Source organism: Neolamprologus multifasciatus, chromosome 3 (genome assembly GCF_963576455.1).
Source record: "Neolamprologus multifasciatus chromosome 3, fNeoMul1.2, whole genome shotgun sequence".
In the NCBI taxonomy this organism is placed as follows: Eukaryota; Metazoa; Chordata; class Actinopteri; order Cichliformes; family Cichlidae; genus Neolamprologus; species Neolamprologus multifasciatus.
Genome location: NC_140441.1, coordinates 47,957,451 through 47,981,182, shown reverse-complemented (window position 1 = coordinate 47,981,182; position 23,732 = coordinate 47,957,451). Strand labels below are relative to the sequence as shown.

The 23,732-nt window shown below is 44.4% G+C and overlaps 2 protein-coding genes and 1 long non-coding RNA gene across 3 annotated transcripts in view; 2 read left to right on the top strand and 1 right to left on the bottom strand.

Annotated features, from left to right (window-relative positions):
• Positions 1 to 23,732, top strand: part of LOC146523743 (protein NLRC3-like) — a 183,412-nt gene that overhangs the window by 73,435 nt on the left and 86,245 nt on the right. The gene's annotated exons all lie outside the window — the stretch shown is intronic.
• LOC146523749 (uncharacterized) lies at positions 1,751 to 5,366 on the bottom strand. The gene is made up of 3 exons (XR_014873102.1): positions 4,636 to 5,366; positions 4,473 to 4,535; positions 1,751 to 4,359 (listed from the first exon to the last, which is right to left on the bottom strand). It is a non-coding gene; the product is annotated as an uncharacterized LOC146523749 (long non-coding RNA).
• Positions 6,401 to 22,487, top strand: LOC146523748 (NACHT, LRR and PYD domains-containing protein 12-like). The gene is made up of 9 exons (XM_085153954.1): positions 6,401 to 7,178; positions 7,291 to 7,440; positions 8,928 to 9,004; positions 9,121 to 10,912; positions 11,798 to 11,974; positions 13,719 to 13,895; positions 16,053 to 16,229; positions 21,098 to 21,271; positions 21,942 to 22,487. The coding sequence occupies exons 1-9, from the start codon at positions 7,027 to 7,029 to the stop codon at positions 21,958 to 21,960; spliced, it is 2,895 nt and encodes a 964-aa protein (XP_085010080.1). The 5' UTR covers positions 6,401 to 7,026; the 3' UTR covers positions 21,961 to 22,487.

The window sequence follows — 23,732 nt, the reverse complement described above, 5'->3', positions numbered from 1 at the left end:
GGTCTTGCCCAGCGATGTGTGATACGCGTAGCATTTTGGCCCACCGGAAACAAATTCCGCTATGTAATCCTCCACACCACCCTCTCCACAGTCTAATTCGCTTGTGAGATCCCCCAGAAACGGACCTAGAGGAGGCATCCACTCGCCAGGGCATGCTGTGAAAATGACACTGTCCGTGTCACAATACAGCACGCGCTGCTGCAAGTTGTCTAGCAAATCATACAGCATGAGTCTGGCGTGTGCAGTGGTCATGGCCCCGACAAAGACATTAACGTCCTTCACACGGGAAGCTCTACCATCAGCATGCCGCCACTGCACCATTGCGACGTCGTCAGAGATGAAACAAAACTGACGCACGTCGTACTGGTCGCTAAACATTAGCTGGCTAAATCTGGAAGGGTCTGTAATGAGCTCAGATGACGCCATATTTGACCTCATGCTGAAACGACCCCATAACGAGTTTAGCAACAGCTTGTTACAGTTACGAACAGCTTTATTTACACAAATCTTGGATGGGTCTAGCATTATTCCCTCCTTCTCATAATACTCGTCTATGTACTTCTTCTGTTCGTCAGGTGTCTTGACGTGTTCAGGATACCCCGAGGCCTCCTGTTTGAGTTTTAGGAAGGCTTTCACATAGTCTTTAAACAATGTGTCGGTCTTATTGGGGAAATGCCACACCTCATCAATAGCAAGAACCCTGTATCCCTTCTCAACAGCTTTTTCAAGCTCAAATGAGACCCAAGTGCCTTTCAATACCCGCTCACTGTCCCTGTGCCCACATGCAGTATGCTGGTTTTGGTCTTCAGCACACATGCTGCAGAGTGGAAACATCAGTTTTCCGTGGCACCTGTAGGGAAGGACGGGGTGAAAAAGACCCTTAGGGGGGAGCACTGTGCATTTAACAAAGCCGAAATAATTTTCTAGCTTGTCAAAGTTGGTGTAAATGACTTGAGGGTGTCCTACAGGATAGTCTTTTTTAGACTGCACTGTGGGATAGAGACTGGTGAAGTCGTAGTAAAATATTTTTTCATCACAACCAGTCTTGTGGTACAGCTTTATAGCATTTGTGCGACCTCCAAAAAGGGCATCTCGGGGATTCATGCGTTCTGGCTTTCTGTATGTGTGCATGAAAGCCACAACTGCAGGGTCTGTCTGCTTCAAGGCAGCCCATTCACATTCCCACATCACTATTACGCTCACACTGTGTTGTGATCTCAGTGCATCAACTTTGTCACAAAACATGCGATGCAGCAGTCCATAGGATGCTTTGCTGACAGGATTAACTTCGCTCTCGGGGTAACATTCAACACAGCCGTGGTGAAAACATCCTGCAAATTCATAAGCTGTATTACTTGTGGGGTCAAAACCGTCCACAAAATACGGTCCAACCCTCTGTTCGCCTCCTCTGAGAGCATGTTTTACCACTTTGTTGGTGGTGTGGGACACGTATTGAAGCCATTCGATAGAGACGTTAGAAAACGTCTTATTCTGCTCAACGTATGCCCCGTCATACGTGAGAGCGAGCGTGTCTCTAGGCAGAAACAGCGTTTTATACACACCCATACTAAATGCAGCCAAGGTGGTATACATGAATGGATCAACTTGTGTACAACCCAGTAACGTGTCACGATAAATGCTGCATGCTTTACGCAGGACATCAACATCGTTAACACAGTAACGCCTGAGTTCAGCCTGAAAATCAAAGGGATTCTGTGAGGCAACCTGGTACCATTCCATGAATCGCACCTTATCGCTTTCAGACATGTACTCATAGCCGTAGAAGGAGGGGTCTGGGTACGGGCCCACATAATGCTCATTATCCCTTGTATTAAACCTGTGTGGGAAATGGCCCTTCTGCAGGTCTTGAAAACCTAAAGCAGAGGGTATTTTGGCAAGGCCCATGGGCAAAAAGCTGAACGAATCAATCCATCGCTGGTCATAGTCCCTGTCATACATCAAAATCACACGGCTGCCGCTCATTATGACACTAGGTGTTATGCACTGTCTGACAAAGTACTCGAGGAGTATGTAGTTGTCAAAGCCAGATGCATTATGTGCTATGAACGTGTACCCACGAAACCTTGGGCGTCTGTAATGTTGCACAAACGCCTCCACACACTTTAATGTGTTAAATGTGAACTTATTGCCCTTCAGATCAGACGCACACACAAAGTTAGCCTCGTGTTTACCGTTGTGGTACCTAGTCTCGAAATCATATAAAATGTATTTGTCGGTAGGCTTCTGTTTTTCAACAGGCTGTATGAAACACTGATGGTCGGAGTCTCCGGGTAATTTAGGCTCGCGGCAGTGCTCGCATCTAGGCTGGGCACATCTGTGTGGCGATTTCTTGGATTCTCTATATGTGGTGCCACAGTGCATGCAATGTTTCATATTATCACATGGGATCATGTTGTGTTTTAATTCTGGTAATTTGTGTTGCTGGTAACAGTGTTGTGATTTGCAGATGCGGTTACAGTCGCTGCATTTCACTGTGGGACCCCTGTGGTGTTGACAGAGTGTATAACATGTGTTACATCTGTGTTTACAGCTATGATGTAATGCTGTATTATATGTACTGTAACAGAAATTACACACATAGGATGCACCAAGAAAAGCGGTTGGGTTTAAAATCATGTGGTAATGTTGATTATGGAGATACATCATCAACGTGTTTGTGTTTGGCTCTTCATGTGTGAAAAAACATTCCAGGCGTTTACGCCCTTCTGTGTGGTAATAGATTACAATCTTAATGTTGAAGTGCTTCTCAAATTTACTGACATCGGTGAATGATACTTGCTGCTTGTCGCATAGACCTACTTCAGCATGCATCCGTTTAGCTGTAGCGAGTTTTTCTAGCTCAGAGGCTGATGAGTTTAATGAATGTGCTATACATAGGGAGAAGCACAAATTGTTGTGTGTGTTGTTTGGTGTGTATAAATGTCTGCCTTTCTTTGAGAGAATCTCATCATAAGGGATTTGTGCCAGTCTTAAGCGAGCCCCACCACTACTGTTCTGAGCTACCGTGACAATAAACTCTAATTCATCATCACCGATAGATTCATCATTACTCTGCATAACTTGTGCAATTCGATCGAGAAACAGCTCCGGATCATACCGATCATCAGCGTTTAAAACAGCCTGAACATCTGAAGCCAGCGAGGGGCCACGCAGGACCACGTTTAGAACACTGCCCTGTTGAGATCCAGCCACAGCTCGGTCTACCACATTGGCTAAGCACTCGCGCACTCGCGCAGGTACTTGTTCTGGATGATCAAGACTTATACCCCTAAAATCAAGGCGCTCACGCAATTCGCGAGCATTAAAATTAGGTATCTCTCTAATGTGTGGCTGGGAGCGCCTGCCAGATCCAGATTGCACAACGGGCTCAATCACGATAGTATCACTTTGTGAGAAATTTACAATGACTGAGGGGGTGTGTGGTGTTGCAGCGGTGCCCGGACACGCATGTGCGTCTGTAGTACTAGTAGAAGCGGTAACAGACTCAATAACACCAGCAGCAGCAGCAATACGGTTAGCATCAGTAACAACAGTGGTCCGAGCATCACCTGATGTACTACCACTATTATTAACAACAACAATAGCCCCATCAGCAATAGCAGGCGTAGGAACAGTCTGACGAGGATGTGTATCAGATGAGGCTGATGCAGGCACACTATTAAGTCTAGCTATAATATTGTCTAATTTGTTATCTGTTTCTTCAGCCCACTGCATAAAAGTCTCTAAGTCAAAACATCTAACAGGAGTGGAGGTTCCGTTATTATGCTTAAATAATTTATTTGGAGGTTCCATGGTCTGGATTTTAAAAGTCAGGGACTTGAAATTTTGCTGCAGATGATGTCTAATGTACTACACACTTTTTTTATGAATTTGATAAACTGTTGGTTTTGTATCTGTGCTTCTTGGTGGTATTGATTGAGTCTAGCTTCAATCAAACATAATTTATCAACTAATGAAGCTATATGACTCTGTTCAACAGGTTGAGCGTCTGAAACCTTCATGTAAGCATCATACGCCGCTGATATTTGAGAGTCTGTTATACCGTCGTCTTCAAAATCTACGTGTGAATCAATGCTATTTCTGACACATTCTGGTGGGGTGGGTATATGAACAAGATCGAAATCTGATATACTGTATTCAAAAACATCAGAGAAATCACGAGGCAAGCACTCACTCGGGGGTGTTGCAGGACCGCTGATGAAGATCGCTTCTGACTCTCCACTGTTGCACAAAGCTCCAGGTTTTTGTTGTTCTGGGAGGTCGATACTGTTTAAACATTCCAAAAACGTCTGGAGTACGGTGTCCTGATCATTATGAGGAGGGGTACTGTGCTGCAGTCTGTGAAGATAGATATGTGTTAAAACATTTATACATGTACCCATTTCAAACAGAATAATTGCGTCTCCCTCTCTATCTCTTTTTATCTAATTTATATATATACCTATGCTTACCTTGTAGTGTGCGTTATTCCTGACGGCCCTGGTTCTCCGCACATAAGGTTCTCTGGCGTGACTCTGTATGTGTAAAACGGTCGGTTTTAGAACATTTGGAATTGTTTAAACCCATTTGCTGTTTTTTAAAAATACACAATTATACACCCCGTTGTATACATACCTTTTGTAAGGATGGGCTCTGTGGTCACGGTGTCTGAATGTTTTCCTGCTCAGTTTGTTAACCCTGGAACAAATCAAAGAAAAACTCTGTTATTATATAATTTAAAACAATCGCAAGCTTAAAACATACATACGATTAAAAATCGCGTAATTCTGTACACACCTTGTGCCTGTTAGAGATGTTGTTCCATCTTTAAAAGCTTCCGTTTCTAAAGAAAAGGGTGCTGTGCCGTTCTCCCGAACTCCTGAAAATTAAGCTTTTGTTTTAGGAAAAAGATAGTTTGAATATCCTATAATATGTTAACATAACACTTTTAAAAATACAATAATAGGTTTTGTTTTACTTACCGTTTAAGATGTCCATGTTATAAAGAACGATGATAGTTTTGATGGTCTCAAAGAAAGTGGTGTTGTCGCGACGAATGCTGAGTTCACCCTGAGCTTCGCATAGGTCTCAGTTAAATACCTTCTCCAGGAACAATGCCAGTACACAACTGTTTCACACCTTAAGGTTCACACTCCCATGCTACTTCCCAGAGTCCTCGAAGAGACAAAAGACACCTAGTCTGGAGGTCCTGTTTCCCACCAACAACCTTACTACACCCCACCCCCCTACCATTTGTCTAGGCAGGTTTGTCTTAGTTCAACATTGCGAAATCCCGATTTTTAAATAAAATGATCGCATCAACCCTGGAAAGAAACCCAGTAGATGTGTAAAAAACTAGTTAAATTAAATAAAACGCTTGTGAACATGCTGACATTATCCATTCGGAAGAAATTCCCACTTGTGCCGTTTTTAAAATAAATTGCATGCATCGCAGCAAGCTGAGATATTGTCAGATTTATAAAATTAGTCTAGCCTCAGTACACAACTGTTTCACACCTTAAGGTTAACACTCCCTTGCTACTTCCCAGAGTTCTCGAAGAGACAAAAGGGGTGGGGTGGGGTGGGGGGGGGCAAAAAAAGTGCAAGTGTATTACTACTGAGACACAGCTGAGCATTTTGCATTTTGCATAATTTTAAAACGTTTAAATTTGTTCAGTATTGAACGGCAGAAATTAGGTTTTCTTTTCGGAATTAAGTGAAAGGACGGTAGACTTGTGCATAACAAGCAAGCAAATAATGCAGAAAACAGATTTTTAGACGGGAAACTGTTCTTGAACTACAGAGAGAGAGAGAGAGAGAGAGAGAGCTGTGCATGAAGTGTGATTTTATCGTGTTTGCAGCAAAACACTCAGAGGGAATTCATGACGATGTTTATGTGAAGCGTAGTTTTGATCTTCTGTTGCTGCTGGTTTACTCAATATTGTTTGGAGAGAGATAAAAACCTGCAGCTTCAGAATCAGCGCAAAAAGGGCGTAAACACAAAGCGCGGACCCGCCAAAACATCAGAATCAGCGAGCTGTCGGCTTTCAGCTCGTGTCCGTGCAGTCAGGTGAGAAACTCACATCTCACTGATTCTGATGTGTCGGCGGCTCCGCGCTTTGTGTCTTTGCCTTTGTGCAGAATCCGTGTTCCTGCTCTCATTGACTGTTTTAGCTGTTTGGTGGTTGTTGAAATTTTGGGAGGTTTAACCTGAGATTCGGGCGTTTTGGCCAAAATAAATTTATATTAAAAAATCAATTCAGGATTTTAATGAATCGATATCACGTGATCCAAGCGAGAATCGATAAATTGATTATAAAAACCCACCCCTAGTCTGCTGTTGTATTTGTATGCAGGTTATTTTCCTATTTCAGTTTAACTGGTGATATTCATTCGTGTATTGTAGGTCAATGTGCTAATGTTAGTTCATAAATTCTGCAGAGTTAGTAAACTGGCCGTTTTTGCTCAATAATTCCTGTTTTATGTTCAAACCATCAGACAGAAACTCTGCATTTCTTTTTATGTTCTTCAGCCTGTTGTTCTTGAGGTAATCTGTGATGCGTTTAATGACCCTCCACATGCTCTGAGGGTCATTTGAAGAGAAATAGAACTTCATCTTTAGAGCATAAGTGGGTTTTTGCCCTCTTTATGCCCGCGGTCATGCTCTGTTTATTGTAGTATAACACTCATAGGACACAGTGTCCCGCTGCACACACACTGCACACAATGACAGCTGCAGAGTTTGTGTCTGATGTATTAAGTATGAAACACTGTTGGGCTAAAATCTGGTCAGAATGAATCCAGGTGCAGGTGTGTCAGTTTAGGACCACTGGACTAACATCCAAGTGCACACAATATAAAGTGTATTCTGTAGTAACATCCTGGTGTTGCAGCAACAGTCCCACATGGAAAAGTCAACAGTCAAACTCAAAATCTCTTTTTGTCAACAATAAAATGACAGCAGACCAATTTGAACAAAGTTGGTAAAATCCTTCAGAAATTAGTAAAATATTAAAAAGTGTCTGGATGCTCAATAATCCAGTAAATCCCCAAAAAGTTGATTCTGTTCATCTGGACGTTTTCAGCAGCATGGATCAGTGTGAGGACAGAGAGGAGGGAGTCCCTCCCTCTAAAAGCACTCTGTGTGGGGAACATGAGAGCCAGACCAAAGCTCAGAGGTGAGATGACCATCTCTAACTGTCCATGACTCTTCTCCATGTCACAGCTCAGCACTCACATCACTGCTCCATCATTATTCACACTCATACCTCTGTTTGTGTTGTTTTAAAGCCCAGAGCTGTGGGGCGTACCAGGCTCAGCTGGACATAACCCTGAAACTAATCCAGAACCTGGACCTGAACCCAGCTGTGTTTCCTTAAAGAGCAACGACTCGAAGGATGTCGTTGAAAACTTTAACAAAAGACTGTTATGTGACAAAGAGTAAGTACATTATTTTTCTGAGTTTCAGATGTTCATCATGTCTTAAATTTAATATTTCCAGTTTGTCCTTCCTATCTCATGAAGCTGTTAACAGCACTTAACAGCGTACACTATGTTACTCTGTTTGTGTCGGGGGACCAGATCCTTGGGGTGGACCAATTTTTGGCGCAGCGTGTTTTGGGGTTTAAAAGCCACAGAGACGCAGTGTTTAGAAAAAATGCATCTCAACTGCTCCGATACTCCTGACACGTACGGGATCATTACAGGTTTTCTCTTAGGCAGCGGTTGTCCTTCTCTCCTGGATCGGCTGGAGCTTTCTTTCGGTGCCTTTCCAGCTTTGACAAAAGTCCAGCTGGGATAACCACATTTACGCTACGTCCAGATGAACAGAATCAACTTTTGGAGATTTACTTTCCTGGATGATTGAGAATGCATCAAGACGTTCCTCCTAAAGTGTTATTCAGTGTTGTGACAGTCAGCTGCTTCAGCTGCTGCTGGGATGGCTGTGGCAAAGAGAACAGAGAAAATCAAAATCAGGGTTTTTCTCTGAATTAAAAGCAAGGAAACAACAATATATTCTTCATGGTGAAACTGATGGTTTATGGTGTTTGGGTCTGTTTTTCTGTATTTATGCAGATAAAGTGTAAACTCAGATGAATTATACCATCAAATGTTAAAGGAAAATATCAGGATGAGTGTCTGTGAGCTGAGAAGGACGTGAAGCGAGCAGTTTGTCCCAGAGCTGAAGCTGCTCTGTGTGCAGAGATGAGCTCAGATTCCTGCTGTGATTGATCAACAGTCACAGAAATGTAGACTTGTAGTTATTACTGCAGTATGGTCACAGCAGATACTGATAAACATGTATTATGAGGATGGATGATCAAGTTTCTCACTCTCTCCTTTAAATCTCACTTTTTTTCTCCTTCACAGATTATCTGTTAATTTATTAATGAATAACACTGAAAGAGTTTCTGTTATATTTCCCCTTGAACATCACCTTATTAGGGCAGCATTAGTAAATAGCCCCCCTCCAAAGAATGAATAAATGAATGATGATAATAATAAAATGATTAAAAAGCAGAGCTCAGAGTGGTAGAATGGTCAAAAGTGGATCCCCGGGTGGTTCAACTGCATTTGGTGATGTGACTAAAGCAAATCTTTCAAATAATCCCACCATCAACGGGATGTTGTCTCCTTTACTACGGTTACTTTACTTGGTCACCGTGTGAATTTCTTTGAAATGAACCAAATTCTTTTATTTGTTGCTTGTTGCATATTTAACCTCTACAGTCAGGAAAGGAGGAGATGAGGCCTCAACAATGTTGGGTTGTAGCTGTGGTTCAGGTTAGAGTGAATGTCCATGGAATAAATGTAAGTCAGTGAACTGGAAACATGACTGTGTTCAAACTTTTTTGTCCTTTTTATAATGAGTCTAATCAAAGGTGTACAGAAGTATCTCCACTTTGACTTTTCTGTGTCACCATCAGAGCTTCTGCACGGTGTGGAGAAAGATCCAGAACCAGAGCTGGACTGCAGACAGCCAGTCAGAGCAGCTGTGTACAAAGTAAGACTGAACATCTGTCTGCTGATGGACTCATTTCTTAAAACTGGACTTCTTGTGTTGTTCAGACATTGAAGAGTTTTCTTTCTCTTTAGTCTCATTGTTTTTCTGTCTTTCAGCAGATGTTGGTCTGCAGGAGGTTTTAGATGAACATAAGATCAGTCTGAGGAGGAGATGTGAAGGTGTGACTGAAGGAAGTGATGAAATAGGAAGTAGAACCCTCCTCAACACCATCTACACTGAGCTCTACATCACAGAGGGACAGAGTGAAGAGGTTCATACCCAACATGAGGTGAGGCAGCTGGAGACAGCTTCCAAGATGGACGCCCTCCATGACGCTCCAATCAGGTGCCAGGACATCTTTAAAGCCTTACCTGACCAACACAGACCCATCAGAGTGGTTCTGACCAACGGCGTGGCTGGTGTTGGAAAAACCTTCTCAGTGCAGAAGTTCACTCTGGACTGGGCAGAGGGCTTGGAGAACCAACATGTCAGTGTGGTGGTTCTGCTTTCATTCAGGGAGCTGAACCTGATCAGAGATGAGCAGTACAGTCTTCTGGAGCTGCTCCATGTTTTCCATCCAACATTACAAAAGGTCACACCAGAGAAGCTGGCTGTCTCTCAGCTTTTGTTCATCTTTGACGGCCTGGATGAAAGCAGACTTTCATTGGATTTCACCAACAGGAAGCTGCTGTCTGATGTCACACAGAAGTCATCAGTCAGCCAGCTGCTGACAAACCTAATCCAGGGGAATCTGCTTCCCTCGGCTCTCGTCTGGATAACTTCCCGACCCGCAGCAGCCAATCAGATCCCTCCTACATATGTTGACAGGCTAACAGAAGTACGAGGCTTCACTGACGCCCAGAAGGAGGAGTACTTCAGGAGGAGATTCAGTGATGAAGAGCTGTCCAGCAGAATCATCTCCCACATGAAGACATCCAGGAGCCTCCACATCATGTGTAGTATCCCAGTCTTCTGCTGGATCACTGCTACAGTTCTGGAGCACATGTTGACTACAGAGCAGAGACGAGAGCTGCCCAAGACCCTCACTGACATGTACTCACACTTCCTGCTGGTTCAGACAAAGACGAAGAAGAACAAGTACCATGAGGGACATGAGACAAGTCCACAGGAGCTGACGGAGGCTGACAGGAAAGTTCTTCTGAAGCTGGGGAGGCTGGCGTTTAAACATCTGAAGAAAGGAAATATCATGTTCTACCAAGAAGACCTGGAGCAGTGTGGTCTGGATGTGACAGAGGCCTCGGTGTACTCAGGAGTTTGTACAGAGATCTTCAAAAGAGAGTGTGTGATCTTCCAGAAACCAGTCTACTGCTTTGTTCATCTGAGCATTCAGGAGTTTCTGGCTGCTGTCTACATGTTCCACTGTTTCACCAACAGGAAGACAAAGGTGCTGAAGAACCTTCTGGGACAAACTTATTGGAAATCATCTCTGGATGACTTCCTGCACAGAGCCATGTATAAATCCCTCGAGAGTAAAAATGGCCACCTGGACCTGTTTGTTCGCTTCCTTTATGGCCTCTGTCTGGAGTCCAACCAGAGACTCTTAGTAGGTCTGCTGGGTCACAGAGAGATCAGTCCAAGAACCATCCAGAGAGTCATCAACAACCTGAAGGAGATGAACAGTGATGACATCTCTCCTGACAGAAGCATCAACATCTTCCACTGTCTGATGGAGATGAACGACCTCTCAGTACATCAGGAGATCCAAGAGTTCCTGAAGTCAGAGAACAGATCAGAGAAGAAACTCTCTGAGATACAGTCCTCAGCTCTGGCCTTCATGCTGCAGATGTCAGAGGAGGTTCTGGATGAGTTGGACCTGCTGAAGTACAAAACATCATGGCGGGGACGACTGAGACTGATTCCAGCTGTGAGGAACTGCAGAAAGGCTGGGTGAGTCTCTCTTTGCTGTCTCCATCCTCTCTCTCCTTTCTCTCCCTCTCTGTCTTTGTACCGTCACTCAGGTCCAATGGAAACAGTGACATTTACAAACCAATCAAAGACAAACTGATCCATGTCGGGTTATAACAATATTCAAAGTGAATACAGGCTGCTGCTGGACACAGACAGGTAACATCATTTTGACTTGCTGTCACCTGGATCTGGACTCATCAACACTGAAGCCCTGAACAGGAATACAAATCATTTTCCTCCAACTAGCGACACACCAGCAGATAATGGCTCAGAAAGCTAAAATGAGCCAATCATTTCTGTGTTTAGTTTCCCTGAAATCAGATGTGATATCAGCAGCTCTGAGTTCATTCATCATTATTGTCCAGTGATGAGATTTCTGCTCCGTTTGGTAACAGTCAGCAGGTTTTTCCTGCATGTGGACGTGAACAGTCGTAGCTGACAGCAGGTAGCAAACAGAGATCATCTTTCCAGCTGGAACTCTTCACTGAGCTGAACTCATTCAAAATGTTCTGGAGTCAGATTCAAAACAGGAAACAGTCCAAATGTGTGTCTTCACTCTGACTCTGGATCAGATCTCAGTGACAGACTGTGGACATTATGGAAGCCTAAACGTGACAACATTTTCCTCCTTCATCTGCAGATTAAAGCCAAACAAAGATTCTCATTAAAAGTCTGCAGGTCTGAGAGAGACTCAATCGTTGTGTCATGTCAAACACAGTAAGAGGAGCTGAAGCACAGATGTGAAGAGCAGATTCATCAGATTATGACCTCACTCTGTTTTGTCTTCATATACATTCAGTCTGTGTTTATAATGCAGATTTTCTGCTTTTATAATAACACGTTTTATATTTTCTATCATCACAGACTGACTCAGTGTCGACTCTCAGAGTCTCACTGTGAAGTTGTGGCCTCAGCTCTGAAGTCCAACCCCTCCCATCTGACAGAGCTGGACATGAGTGGAAATGATGACGTCAAGGATTCAGGGATGAAGCTTCTGTGTGCTGGACTGGAGAGTCCAAACTGTCGACTGGAGACTCTGAGGTGAGTTCACTGACTGCGGCTGTTGTAGTTTTTCTATATTTCAGGTCTTTGATTGATGTTTGAAACTTTCTTTAGTTCCTAAATGTTCAGGATGTGTCTGAAGACAAATGTGAAGAAGTTTGTGTGCTTTCAGAAATGTTGTCTTTCCAAACGACTGAACAACAGTTTTTCCTTTTGGCTCCAAACAGAAGTGACAGACTTGAGCAGGGTTCATTTAAAGGCTGACAGAAGTGGAGTGGTGACGGGGAGATGTTTGACAGGACAGTGTTTCAGCCTCCACAGGTTCATGTTGTGCTCCATCAGTCAGTGAAGATGAAGTCAGTGCTGATGAGGCTGTAGAGTGTGTGAGGGATGTGAATGAGGATGATGAAGATCTGATGATAGCAGATAAAAACAGGCTGCAGAGACATTGAGCCATACAGGGCACACAGTGTGTGTACAGAACAGCTGAAATCATTATGGAGGCCTCACTGGAATATGGAAGCATCACAGTACAGCTTTAGTGAAGCTTTAAAGTCTCTGATATGAGATGAGAAATGAAGCAGCCAGAGCTTTTTCATGAGTGGAAATCCACGGTGACTGTGAGCTGCTGCTACAGCCTCCAGATTAGCCAGCAGCTCATCCTGCTCAACATTTTCTCACCAACTTTAATGGAAGTGTGATGTTTTCAGCTGGAGTGATGGTCAGGGTGGCCTCCCTCTCCTCTTCTTCTCCTCTTCCTCTTTCATTTGTAAAGCCACTTCTGCTGCTTTCATTCATTTGGAAGTCCTGTAGCTGAGTTTGGGAGAGACTAAAAGCCTCGGCAGCAGAGGGGAGAAAGGCTGTAACACCACCACTTTACTCTGTTCTACCTGTCACATCAGTTTATCAGGAAACAAATATGCTCATGTTTTTACTATGTTTGTCTTGAAGATATAAGAGGATGACATGATGCTTTTTATTATTGTGTTCGTTTGTTTCCTGTCTCTTGGATGGAGCCCAGCTGTGCGTGGCCCCTGGGCCTGTGGTCAGAGTGTGTGCTGGATAATCCGGCCCAGGATGAGGCCAAACTGACATGGGATGAAATGTCTGTCACATAATTGAGCTTAGTTTAGTTTCATTTCTGCACAATTTAAAAACAACCAAAACTTTGTTCTGTCTTTTCTATGTTATACTGTACACTTTCTTTGATACTGTGTCCAAAAGGAGCAGCTTTTACTTTGAAGGGGAGCCGTCTCTGTTTCCTCTTCATGTTGGATGATGGAAGCAAATTAGTGTGTGATGTTCTTTCAGTGTTGCACTTTGTAGACGGTCCCTGAGCACTGGTCTCACAGCCAGCTTCACATAGAGACCAGTGTTGTTAGTCCAGGTCAGAAGATGACTTGTTGGAATGAAAAAGAGCTTGTAGTTTGTCTGCTTTAATAATGTGACTGGAAAAAGGTGTTGGACTTCAAATATGTCCATTTCTTTCACACTTCACCTTTAAAAGTGAAGCCTTGTGGTTCCTGGAAGGAAAAACACGACTTTTTCAAGTCTTTGTCCTGTTTTTATGAGAAATGTACGACTTTAATGTGAAACGTTCAGAGTTTTTTCTCTTTTTGTGTTTGTTTGAAGCTGCTTCCTGTTGGCTTCATCTGTTTGGAGTTTCCATTTTCTAAACTTCTACATTCTGAACCTTCTTCATCTCTGAACAGATGATGAAACACTGAATGATTTCAAGCTCACACTTTGTCTAATAAACTTACATCTTTCATTCTTTATACAGATTGTTGTGCTGTGGTTTGTCAGCGATCAGCTGTGATTATCTGGCAGCAGCACTGAAGTCCAACCCCTCCCATCTGAGAGAGCTGGAGCTGAGTGACAACGACAACCTGCAGGATTCAGGAGTGAAGCATCTGTGTGGTTTCCTGGAGAGTCCAGGATGTGGACTTGAAACTCTGAGGTCAGTCAGCATGTTTTAGTTGTGCTGAGATGAATATGATGTGAAAGTTGTGCTGACACTAAACTGCAGACATCAGGCTGATATTATACTGATCCACACTGAGGATCTTCATGGTAAAGTCTGTTTTCTTCTTCTCTGGTTTAGTCCATTGACTGCAGCAGAACAATGTTCACATTTCAAACAGTGATACTCAACGTATGGCCCGCAGCCCACACGCGGCCTGCCCACCTTTCCTGATTCAGAGAGAGGGGACCCTGATTAACTGTGTAGTGTTCTTCCTCACAGTTCTAGGTATCAGACACAACAATGAATAATCCACAGCTGACTGTCTTTAGCAGGTCAAAGGTCACGGCACACAGCAGACAGTGGGAAATATTCTAATTCTGATCATTTATCAGCACATATCCATATGTATAAAAACAAAGCTGGCACTGTGAGACTTGATCAGAGGTGTGATCATCACAGCAGAGGCCTTTGTGTCAAAGTCACTGAGGATCAAACAGAAACACATGAAGCAGATTTTCCTGTTTTGGCTTTTTATAGCAGATAACCTTCAAAATATTCTGCAGTCCATCAAAAACTGAAGCAAACCATGAATCAACATGTGAACATGACCTGATGCTGCTGAATTGAAGCAAAGTTACAGAGGTTTGATTACAGACACAGCTGAGAGTTTGTAATCTGTCATCATTTTAAAAGGTTTCAATTTCTTCAGTATTGAACAGCAGAAATGAGGCTTTGTTTTCGGAGGCCGACAGCAGTGAACACAACAGCATACTGGTGCGTAATAAGCAGTGAATAATGCAGAAAACAGATTTTTGAAGGTAAACTGTTCTTGAAGTACACTGAGAGAGAGAGAGCTGTGCAGGAAGTAAATGTCAAAGTCAGAGAGAATTCATGACGATGTTCATCAAATGTAAAGCGTAGTTTGGATCTTCTTTTGCTGCTGGTTCAGTCAGTTTTGGTTGGAGACAGATGAAACCTGCAGCTTCAGGATCTGTGAGCCGTCCACTTTCCGCCCCGACGGCGTGTCCGTGTACGTGCCGTCGAGTGAACGATCCACGCTCTGTGTTTCTATCTTTATGTATTTAGCTGCTCTCATTTACTGTTTTATCTGTTTTGTTGTTGCTGAAATACTTTTGGGAGCTTTAACCTGAGATTCTGGCAAAATACATTTATATTAAAAATCGATTCAGGATTGAATGAATCAACATCGCTTTATTCAAATTAAAACCATTTAAATAGGAAAATCCATTTTTTTACAGCCGCCTCTAATGCTGGGTAATGTCAGCTGGTCCATGTGCAGCTGGCTGTGAGGCTCGGGGAGCGTCTACAAAGTGCAACACTGAAAGAACATCATCCATAAATATTGAGTAATAACTGGACTCTCATACAGCGAGACTCAAATGCCTTTAAACATCAGTTTATCCTGCTGATCCAATTCCAACACTGAGTTTGTAAAAACATGTTTGTCAGTCATTTTGTTTGGTTTCTGAGGAAAATGATTCAATAACTTGCTGCTAATACACAACATTTCATCATATTTCCTCATAACCCTCTTTTGTCTGACCATTTGATCCCAATTTGAATTTGCAATAAAGGATTCACAGAGTTTGGTGACAATAATGACAGTAGATGTTTGTGTGAAAGTGCTGGAAGCAAATTAGTGTGTGATGTTCTTTCAGTTTTGCACTTTGTAGACGGTCCCTAAGCACTGGTCTCACAGCCAGCTGCACATAGAGACCAGTGTTGTTAGTCCAGGTCAGAAGATGACTTGTTGGAATGAAAATGAGCTTGTAGTTTGTCTGCTTTAATAATGTGACTGGAAAAAGGTGTTGGACTTCAAATATGTCCATTTCTTTCACACTTCACCTTTAAAAGTGAAGCCTTGTGGTTCCTGGAAGGAGAAACACGACTTTTTCAAGTCTTTGTCCTGTTTTTATGAGAAATGTACGACTTTAATGTGAAACATTCAGAGTTTTTTCTCTTTTTGTGTTTGTTTGAAGCTGCTTCCTTTTGGCTTCAGCTGTTTGGAGTTTCCATTTTCTAAACTTCTACATTCTGAACCTTTTTCAGCTCTTAACAGATGATGAAACACTGAATGATTTCAAGCTCACCCTTTGTCTAATAAACTTACATATTTCATTCTTTATACAGATTGGGGAAGTGTGGTTTGTCAGAGATCAGCTGTGATTATCTGGCAGCAGCGCTGAAGTCCAACCCCTCCCATCTGAGAGAGCTGGACCTGAACATCAACAACAAGCTGCAGGATTCAGGAGTGAAGCATCTGTGTGGTTTCCTGGAGAGTCCAGGATGTGGACTTGAAACTCTGAGGTCAGTCAGCATGTTTTAGTTGTGCTGAGATGAATATGATGTGAAAGTTGTGCTGGCACTAAACTGCAGACATCATGCTGATATTATACTGATCCACACTGAGGATCTTCATGGTAAAGTCTGTTTTCTTCTTCTCTGGTTTAGTCCATTGACTGTAGCAGAACAATGTTCACATTTCAAACCTTCAAAGTAGAAGAAAAATCCTCCACTGGATAATTCACTATGCGTTTAGGTGCACCAGGTCTGTCCAGCGTCCTCCCCCGCCACCTGATCCAACTCACCACCAGGTGGTGATCAGTTGACAGCTCAGCCCCTCTCTTTACCCGAGTGTCCAGAACATATGGTCGCAGGTCTGGTTATACGATTACAAAATATGTGCACCTAAACGCGTAGTGAGGGTGTGCTGGGAACAACTAGCAGAGGCCCCAGTCCGCGAGATCTTCAACACACACCTCCGGCAGAGCTTCAACAGCATTCCGAGGGAGGCGTGGGACATTGAGTCCGAATGGACCATGTTCAGCGCCTCCATTGCCGAAGCTGCTGCATTGAGCTGCGGCCGCAAGGTGGTTGGTGCCTGCCGTGGTGGTAATCCCCGAACCAAATGGTGGACACCAGAGGTGAAGGGAGCCACCAGGCTGAAGAAGGAGTCCTATCGGGCTTGGTTAGCCTGTGGGACTCCGGAGGCAGCCGACAGGTATCGACAGGCCAAGCGGAATGCGGCTCGGGCAGTGGCTGAAGCAAAAACTCGGGTGTGGGAGGAGTTCGGAGAGGCCATGGAAAAAGACTTTCGGACTGCCTCGAAGAGGTTCTGGCAAACCGTCAGGCGTCTCAGGAGGGGAAAGCGGTGCTCTTCCTGCACTGTGTATAGTGCTGGCGGAGCGCTGCTGACGTCGACTGAGAAAATTGTCAGGCGGTGGAAGGAATACTTCGAGGACCTCCTTAATCCCACTGACGCGTCTTCCGAGGAGGAAGCAGAGTCTGGGGATGAGGGGAATGACCCGCCAATTTCCGGGGGCGAGGTCACTGAGGCAGTTAAACAACTCCTTGGTGGCAGAGCCCCTGGTGTTGATGAGGTCCGCCCCGAGTTCCTGAAGGCTCTGGACGTTGTAGGGCTGTCCTGGTTGACACGCCTCTGCAATGTTGCGTGGAGATCAGGGGCAGTACCCGTGGATTGGCAGACCGGGGTGGTGGTCCCCATCTTTAAGAAGGGGGACCGGAGGGTATGTTCCAACTAAAGGGGGATCACACTCCTCAGCCTCCCCGTGAAAGTCTATGCCAGGGTGCTGGAAAGGAGAGTTCGTCCGCTAGTCGAACCTCTGATGCAGGAGGAACAATGCGGTTTTCGTCCTGGTCGCGGAACACTGGACCAGCTCTTCATCCTCTCGAGGATACTTGAGGGTGCATGGGAGTTTGCCCAACCAGTCTACATGTGTTTTGTGGACTTGGAGAAGGCATTCGACCGTGTCCCTCGGGGTGTCCTGTGGGAGGTGTTGCGGGAGTATGGGGTGTCTGGCCCATTGCTACGGGCCATTCGATCCCTATACAACCGTTGCAAGAGCTTGGTTCGCATTGCCGGCAATAAGTCGGACTCGTTCCCGGTGGGTGATGGGCTCCGCCAGGGCTGCCCTTTGTCACCGGTTCTGTTCATAATTTTTATGGACAGGATTTCTAGGCGCAGCCAAGTGGCGGAGGGCTTTCGCTTTGGTGGCCTCAGGATCTCATCTCTGATTTTTGCGGATGATGTGGTTCTGTTGTCTTCATTGGGTGAGGGCCTCCAGCTCGCACTGGAGCGGTTCGCAGCCGAGTGTGAAGCAGTGGGAATGAGGATCAGCACCTCCAAATCTGAGGCCATGGTTCTCAGCCGGAAAAGGGTGGAGTGCCCACTCCGGGTCGGGGATGAGGTCCTGCCCCAAGTGGAGGAGTTCAAGTATCTCGGGGTCTTGTTCGCGAGTGATGGGAGAAGGGAGCCGGAGATCGACAGACGGATTGGGGCTGCAGCTGCAGTAATGCAGACGCTGCACCGGTCCGTCGTGGTGAAGAGGGAGATGAGTGTAAAAGCGAAGCTTTCAATTTACTGGTCGACCTACGTCCCTACCCTCACCTATGGCCACGAGCTGTGGGTAGTGACCGAAACGAGATCGCGGATACAAGCGGCGGAAATGAGCTTCCTCCGAAGGGTGGCTGGCCTCTCCCTTAGAGATAGGGTGAGAAGTTCGGCCATCCCGGAGGGGCTCAGAGTAGAGCCGCTGCTGCTCCACATCGAAAGGAGCCAGCTGAGGTGGTTTGGGCATCTGACAAGGATGCCCCCTGGGCGCCTCCTGGGTGAGGTGTTCCAGGCATGTCCCACCGGGAGGAGGCCCCGGGGCAGACCCAGGACACGCTGGAGAGATTATATCTCTCGGCTGGCCTGGGAACGCCTTGGTGTTCCCCCGGACAAGCTGGAGGAGGTGTCTGGGGAGAGGGAGGTCTGGGCCTCTTTGCTTAGGCTGCTGCCCCCGCGACCCGGCCCCGGATAAAGCGGATGAAGATGGATGGATGGATGGATAATTCACTGTGAAACTCTCAAACTCTTCATTCCACCTTAAAGTCTGTGTGACACTGAAATCCAAAGCAAAATGTGTGTTTGCTTTTCAGACAGCAGTCCAACACAAACATACACACATCATCCAAAACACAGTCCAACATCCAAATCTCCTCCACTGCCAGCATGAAAGATGGGAAAGAGAAGGAGGAACACTCTGACATTCAGGGTTAGAATGAGTTTCATAAAGCAGACTGTGAAGATCAAAGCTGCATTAGAAAGCTTACATGAATGAATGAGTGGACAGAAGTGGACAGAGATAATCTGAAGCACTTCAAAGGCTTTAAATCATCACATTTCTCTTCATTCTTTATCAACTCTGCTAGTTTCTCTCAGTTTTCTGTGGAATGAAGCTAACAGCAGGCTAATAAGATGCTGACCAATAGGTTTCTATTAAAGGTTGTAATTTGTATATGAAAAAGTGCTTTGGCTCAGCAGGGATCAGCTTACAGGTAGAATACAGCTGCTGGATGGGATTAGCATGTCATAGCTATCTACCAAACTGCTAACTGGGGGATTTCAGGCCATCTGTGAATCATTTTTGCTAACTGTTTATTCAGCTTAGGCTCACAGGGCTGGAGCCTGTGCCCTAGCTGTCATAGGGCAAGAGGCGTGGTCCACCTGCACAGGTGAGCAGTCCATCACAGGGCCAACAGAGAGAGACAGAGAAGCACTCTCTCACATCCACACCTACAGCCAATTTAGAAGCACCAATGAACCTAAGCAGCATTTCATTGGACTGTGGGAGAACATCCAGCCTCCACAGAAAGGCCAACAAGATTCAACCTACAACCTTCTTGCTTTAAGGCACTAGTGCTAACCACTTTTCCCTATTTCAGCCCAAATCCTACATTTTCTTGTTTCTGACTCCAGGCCAGCTCCACTAACACTTTCTCATCAGACACTGCCACCTAGTGGAGGAAGTCTTAGTTCCATTTGAAGCTTCAGATTACAGTTAGTTCCTTTACAAAGAGGTGGAGGTGGTGGGGCCACAGCACCAACATCACTGAGTGCCATAGGACACTTAACCTTTGTTTCCATATGCTGAGAACTTCCTGTTTTTTCCAAGGAGGACTGGAAAATGTGTGAAAATCTCCCAGTCAGTTCCTCACAGCACACTTCAATCATTTCCCTCCCTCAGCATCAGGACCAGGGCTTTTTCTGTCTTTCATCCCACTAAGAGATTTCCACACAAACACCTCATCAGTGGGACTCTCAGAGCTACCAGCCCTTTGCTTCAATCACAAAGCTCTTCATTGAAATCAATGATATCAAAGCTGGAATCAAACGAGTCTATGTGAGTGCACGTGAGTGAGTGTGCGTGTGGATGTGTGAGTGTAACAGTTTAAGCACTGTGTGTGTCTCTGCGTACGTGACTTCCTGGGGTTCATAAAAGTAACCTCACCCAAGCTACACCAAATTCCTTTAGACCACATACAAAACAAAGTTAAGATATTACAAATATTGAGACCACCACTCTGCATCCACTGGGTCGTTGGCCTCTTGTTGTCTTAAATTTACAGATCAGGTGGAGAGTCTCCTGCAAACCTACTTCTAAGTTATAACAATTAGGAGTTTTTATTAAAGGTACACACATCAGCATCAGCAACCCTCATCTGTAGCTTCCTGACTCCTTTTATTTATGACACCAGACCCCCAGTGTCCTTTCTCTCTAAACAATTACACACACTTTCAGGCCACAGCTAAACCAAACTGAAACACAGACCAATCCTTCCTTATTACTGTCATCTAAACAAATTTAAAAAATTACATTCTAATAATTATTTTCTTGTACTCACAGTGAGAACATGAGCCATTAAAAAGTCCCAGTGGGTGCAGTCAACGCAGTCCCTCAGTCCCAGTATAGAGTCTTTGGTCCAGACTGGAACAACTGTGTGCCCAGTTTGAGCTCTCTTCAGTCCTGTGACCTGACAGACCCAGAGGGGCCATCACATCACATTTAGAAGCTCCCCTAATGGAGCCACAACACATGTCCAATACTTAGTCTGTCTTGTTGGACCAACTGGAAGAAATGATTCAAGGACTTAGTCACAGAACAGAGATTCAAATCTCCAAAATCCAACTGGCTGCATCAGGACATATAGTCTGAAACTCTGCACAGTTTCCTGTTTGAAGCTGCTTCCTGTTGGCTTCAGCTGTTTGGAGTTTCCATTTTCTAAACTTCTACATTCTGAACCTTCTTCAGCTCTGAACAGATGATGAAACACTGAATGATTTCAAGCTCATACTTTGTCTAATAAACTTACATCTTTCATTCTTTATACAGATTGAGGGACTGTGGTTTGTCAGAGATCAGCTGTGATTATCTGGCAGCAGCACTGAAGTCCAACCCCTCCCATCTGAGAGAGCTGGAGCTGTATGGAAACAACCTGACGGATCCAGATGTGAAGCAGCTATCTGATCTTCAGCAGAGTCCAGACTACAGACTGAAGATTCTGAGGTCAGTAGAGTGATGGAGTGAGTGGGTGGTGCTGTCAGCAGTATTGTACTAAACACAGTCAGTATGAAACAAAGATCCAGTGTTTCCTGTAAAGCTGCAGCTTCTCAGTGAAGCTGTGAGAGGAGAATGGTGACAGGCTTCAGGATTGGACACAAACACTTCCTGTTTCTGACCTTTATGGTCACCATAGTAATGGCTGACACGCTCTGATCAAACGCTGTCAACAGCCAATCAGCTCTCTGAACAAAGCAGCACGCAGACCAATGACTGCATTCATTTCCAAGTTTAAAGCAGTGAAGAGTCTGTAGGTGAGGAAGAATTTAGTGAGAGCAGATGTTTGGATGGAATTCCTCCAGTTAACAGCTGGAACCATCCATCTGGATTGTTGGGCTTGTTGTTGGGGTTCCTACAGAGCTCAGAGTGGACACACCAAGGTTCTTCTAATGAATGAAAGTCCAAACTCAAACTAGGAGTGAAAAACATCTTCATCAACTTCAATAAACATCGAAAGATTAGAAAAAGTGAAGCAACAATGAGTCCTAGTACAGTCCCAGCACTGAAGTCCCTGCTGCTCTTTATACTGGATGTGCTGCATCACTGACTGACAGCTGATGAAGAGTCTCTGGAAACACTCGTTTATCTCCTCTGCTCTTCCTTCTTCTCTCTGCAGGTGGAGGCAATGGTGGTAAACAGGACGGTGTGTGTGCTGAGAGAGGAGGAGCTGTGTCCTGATGATCCAGAGAGGTTGAAGCAGCAGCAGCTTGTATGTAGAGATGCTCTGACTGGGCCATGTTACTGGGAGGTGGAGAGGAGAGCTTCATCCAGCAGTGACTGACAGAGGAATGAGAAGAAGTGCAGATGACTATCAGTGCTGCAGAGTGAACTGCTCTGAGAACAGCTCCACTGTCAGACACAATGTAGAGTCCAGCATCATCCCTGTGTGTCCCTCTGGATCTGACAGAGGATCATCAGTGTATCTGGACTGCTCTGCTGCTGCTCTGTCCTTCTACAGTCTCTGCACAGTCTCTGTCTGACTCTGGTTTCAGACCCTCCTGGATCAAACTCACCTGGAAAGACTTTCAAACATCACTCAATAGATTTGAATACAGAATATATTTGATATATACTGTAGATGTACTGTAGAGTTGCAGTTTGTCACTTGTAAATACAGTCTGTGAGCAGCTATGAGCTGAAAGATCTTTCTAGAAACACAAAATGTTTTCACTCTTCTGTTGCTTTTTCATATATTTCCACAACATTAATATTGATCCCACCTGTCTCACCTGTTTCATGCTTTTATACATAATAACAGGACACGTGTGATCTGAGCACCGCTGTGGTTGCTGTGCTGCACGTCTTCATTTAGATAACAGAGACATCTAGTGGTTCAGAAGGAGAACTGCAGGAGGTAGAGCTGTGTTTTAGCATGGAAAACTTTTTATCTTTTAGGTACAGATACAAATATGAGAAGTATCAGTGTAAGATATAAAAGGTCACATCAGTTAGCAGAGGGAACAGTGATCACACAGCAATGTAAGAATAGAAACATAACAGTGAATCTGGACAGTTATACAGATGGAAGCAAACAAACAGGATGTAACACTACATTAAAGCCACAAATGGGAAGAAAACAAACCCAAAGGAAAATATATTTGATCTCAGGAATCCAAATCAGATGCTTTAGAGCAGGGGTCGGCAACCCTGGGCACGCGTGTCACAGCTGGCACGTGAAGGGTTAACTGATGGCACGACCATAGCTGGACTGGCCATCGGGCATACCGATGGTGATTTTTCGTTTTTATGAGTCGATGATGTTTTGTAATTTTTTTTTTTTGTAACGGTATAAACAATGAAAGGTGGAGGATTGGCCGGATGCTGGTCGATGTGTAAAAATAAGTCAGTTGGTGGTGGCTATGGCGGAGCTTCCACAGAGGCAGCAGGTGGATGAGAGAAGGTGAGGCAGGAGGAGCAGAGACCCAAGGCTGCCGCCGGTGTTGTGCCAAACTAGGGGTGCAAGGTCCACCTCAAAGGTGTTCTATGTACTATGTTGGTCAGGTTAATCAAAATTGAAACTGTTGAACGTTTCAGAAGTTTACACATTAACCAACATGGTCCAGCACTAAACATCGCAAAGCCTTTAGTTTTTGGAGAGAGGATGCTGCCATCAAATTCAAAATGGGCTAATATTTTTCTATAAATGTTGCATTTTCTGACTTTGTTTAAAAAACTGGTTTATAGGATTTGCAAATTATTGCATTCTGTTCTTAATCATATTTAACACAGTGGATCAAATGTAGGGAAGTGGGTGTTATATTCAGATTGTGGGATAAATTTAGGAAATGTAAAACTTTTGATGTTAATGTTGTTTATTTGCAGGGTTTAAAAATAAATGTGTTTACTGTTTGAAACTCATACTTGGCCTTCTACTATTCATGGCTACTTAACCAAGCTAACAGGGTGG

Excerpts from the sequence above, each read along its gene's own strand:
- LOC146523748 (XM_085153954.1), top strand. The coding sequence starts at position 7,027 with ATGCTCAATAATCCAGTAAATCCCCAAAAAGTTGATTCTGTTCATCTG. Across the intron at positions 10,913-11,797 it reads AGGAACTGCAGAAAGGCTGG|ACTGACTCAGTGTCGACTCT; the intron begins GTGAGTCTCTCT and ends CTATCATCACAG. Across the intron at positions 13,896-16,052 it reads TGTGGACTTGAAACTCTGAG|ATTGGGGAAGTGTGGTTTGT; the intron begins GTCAGTCAGCAT and ends TTCTTTATACAG.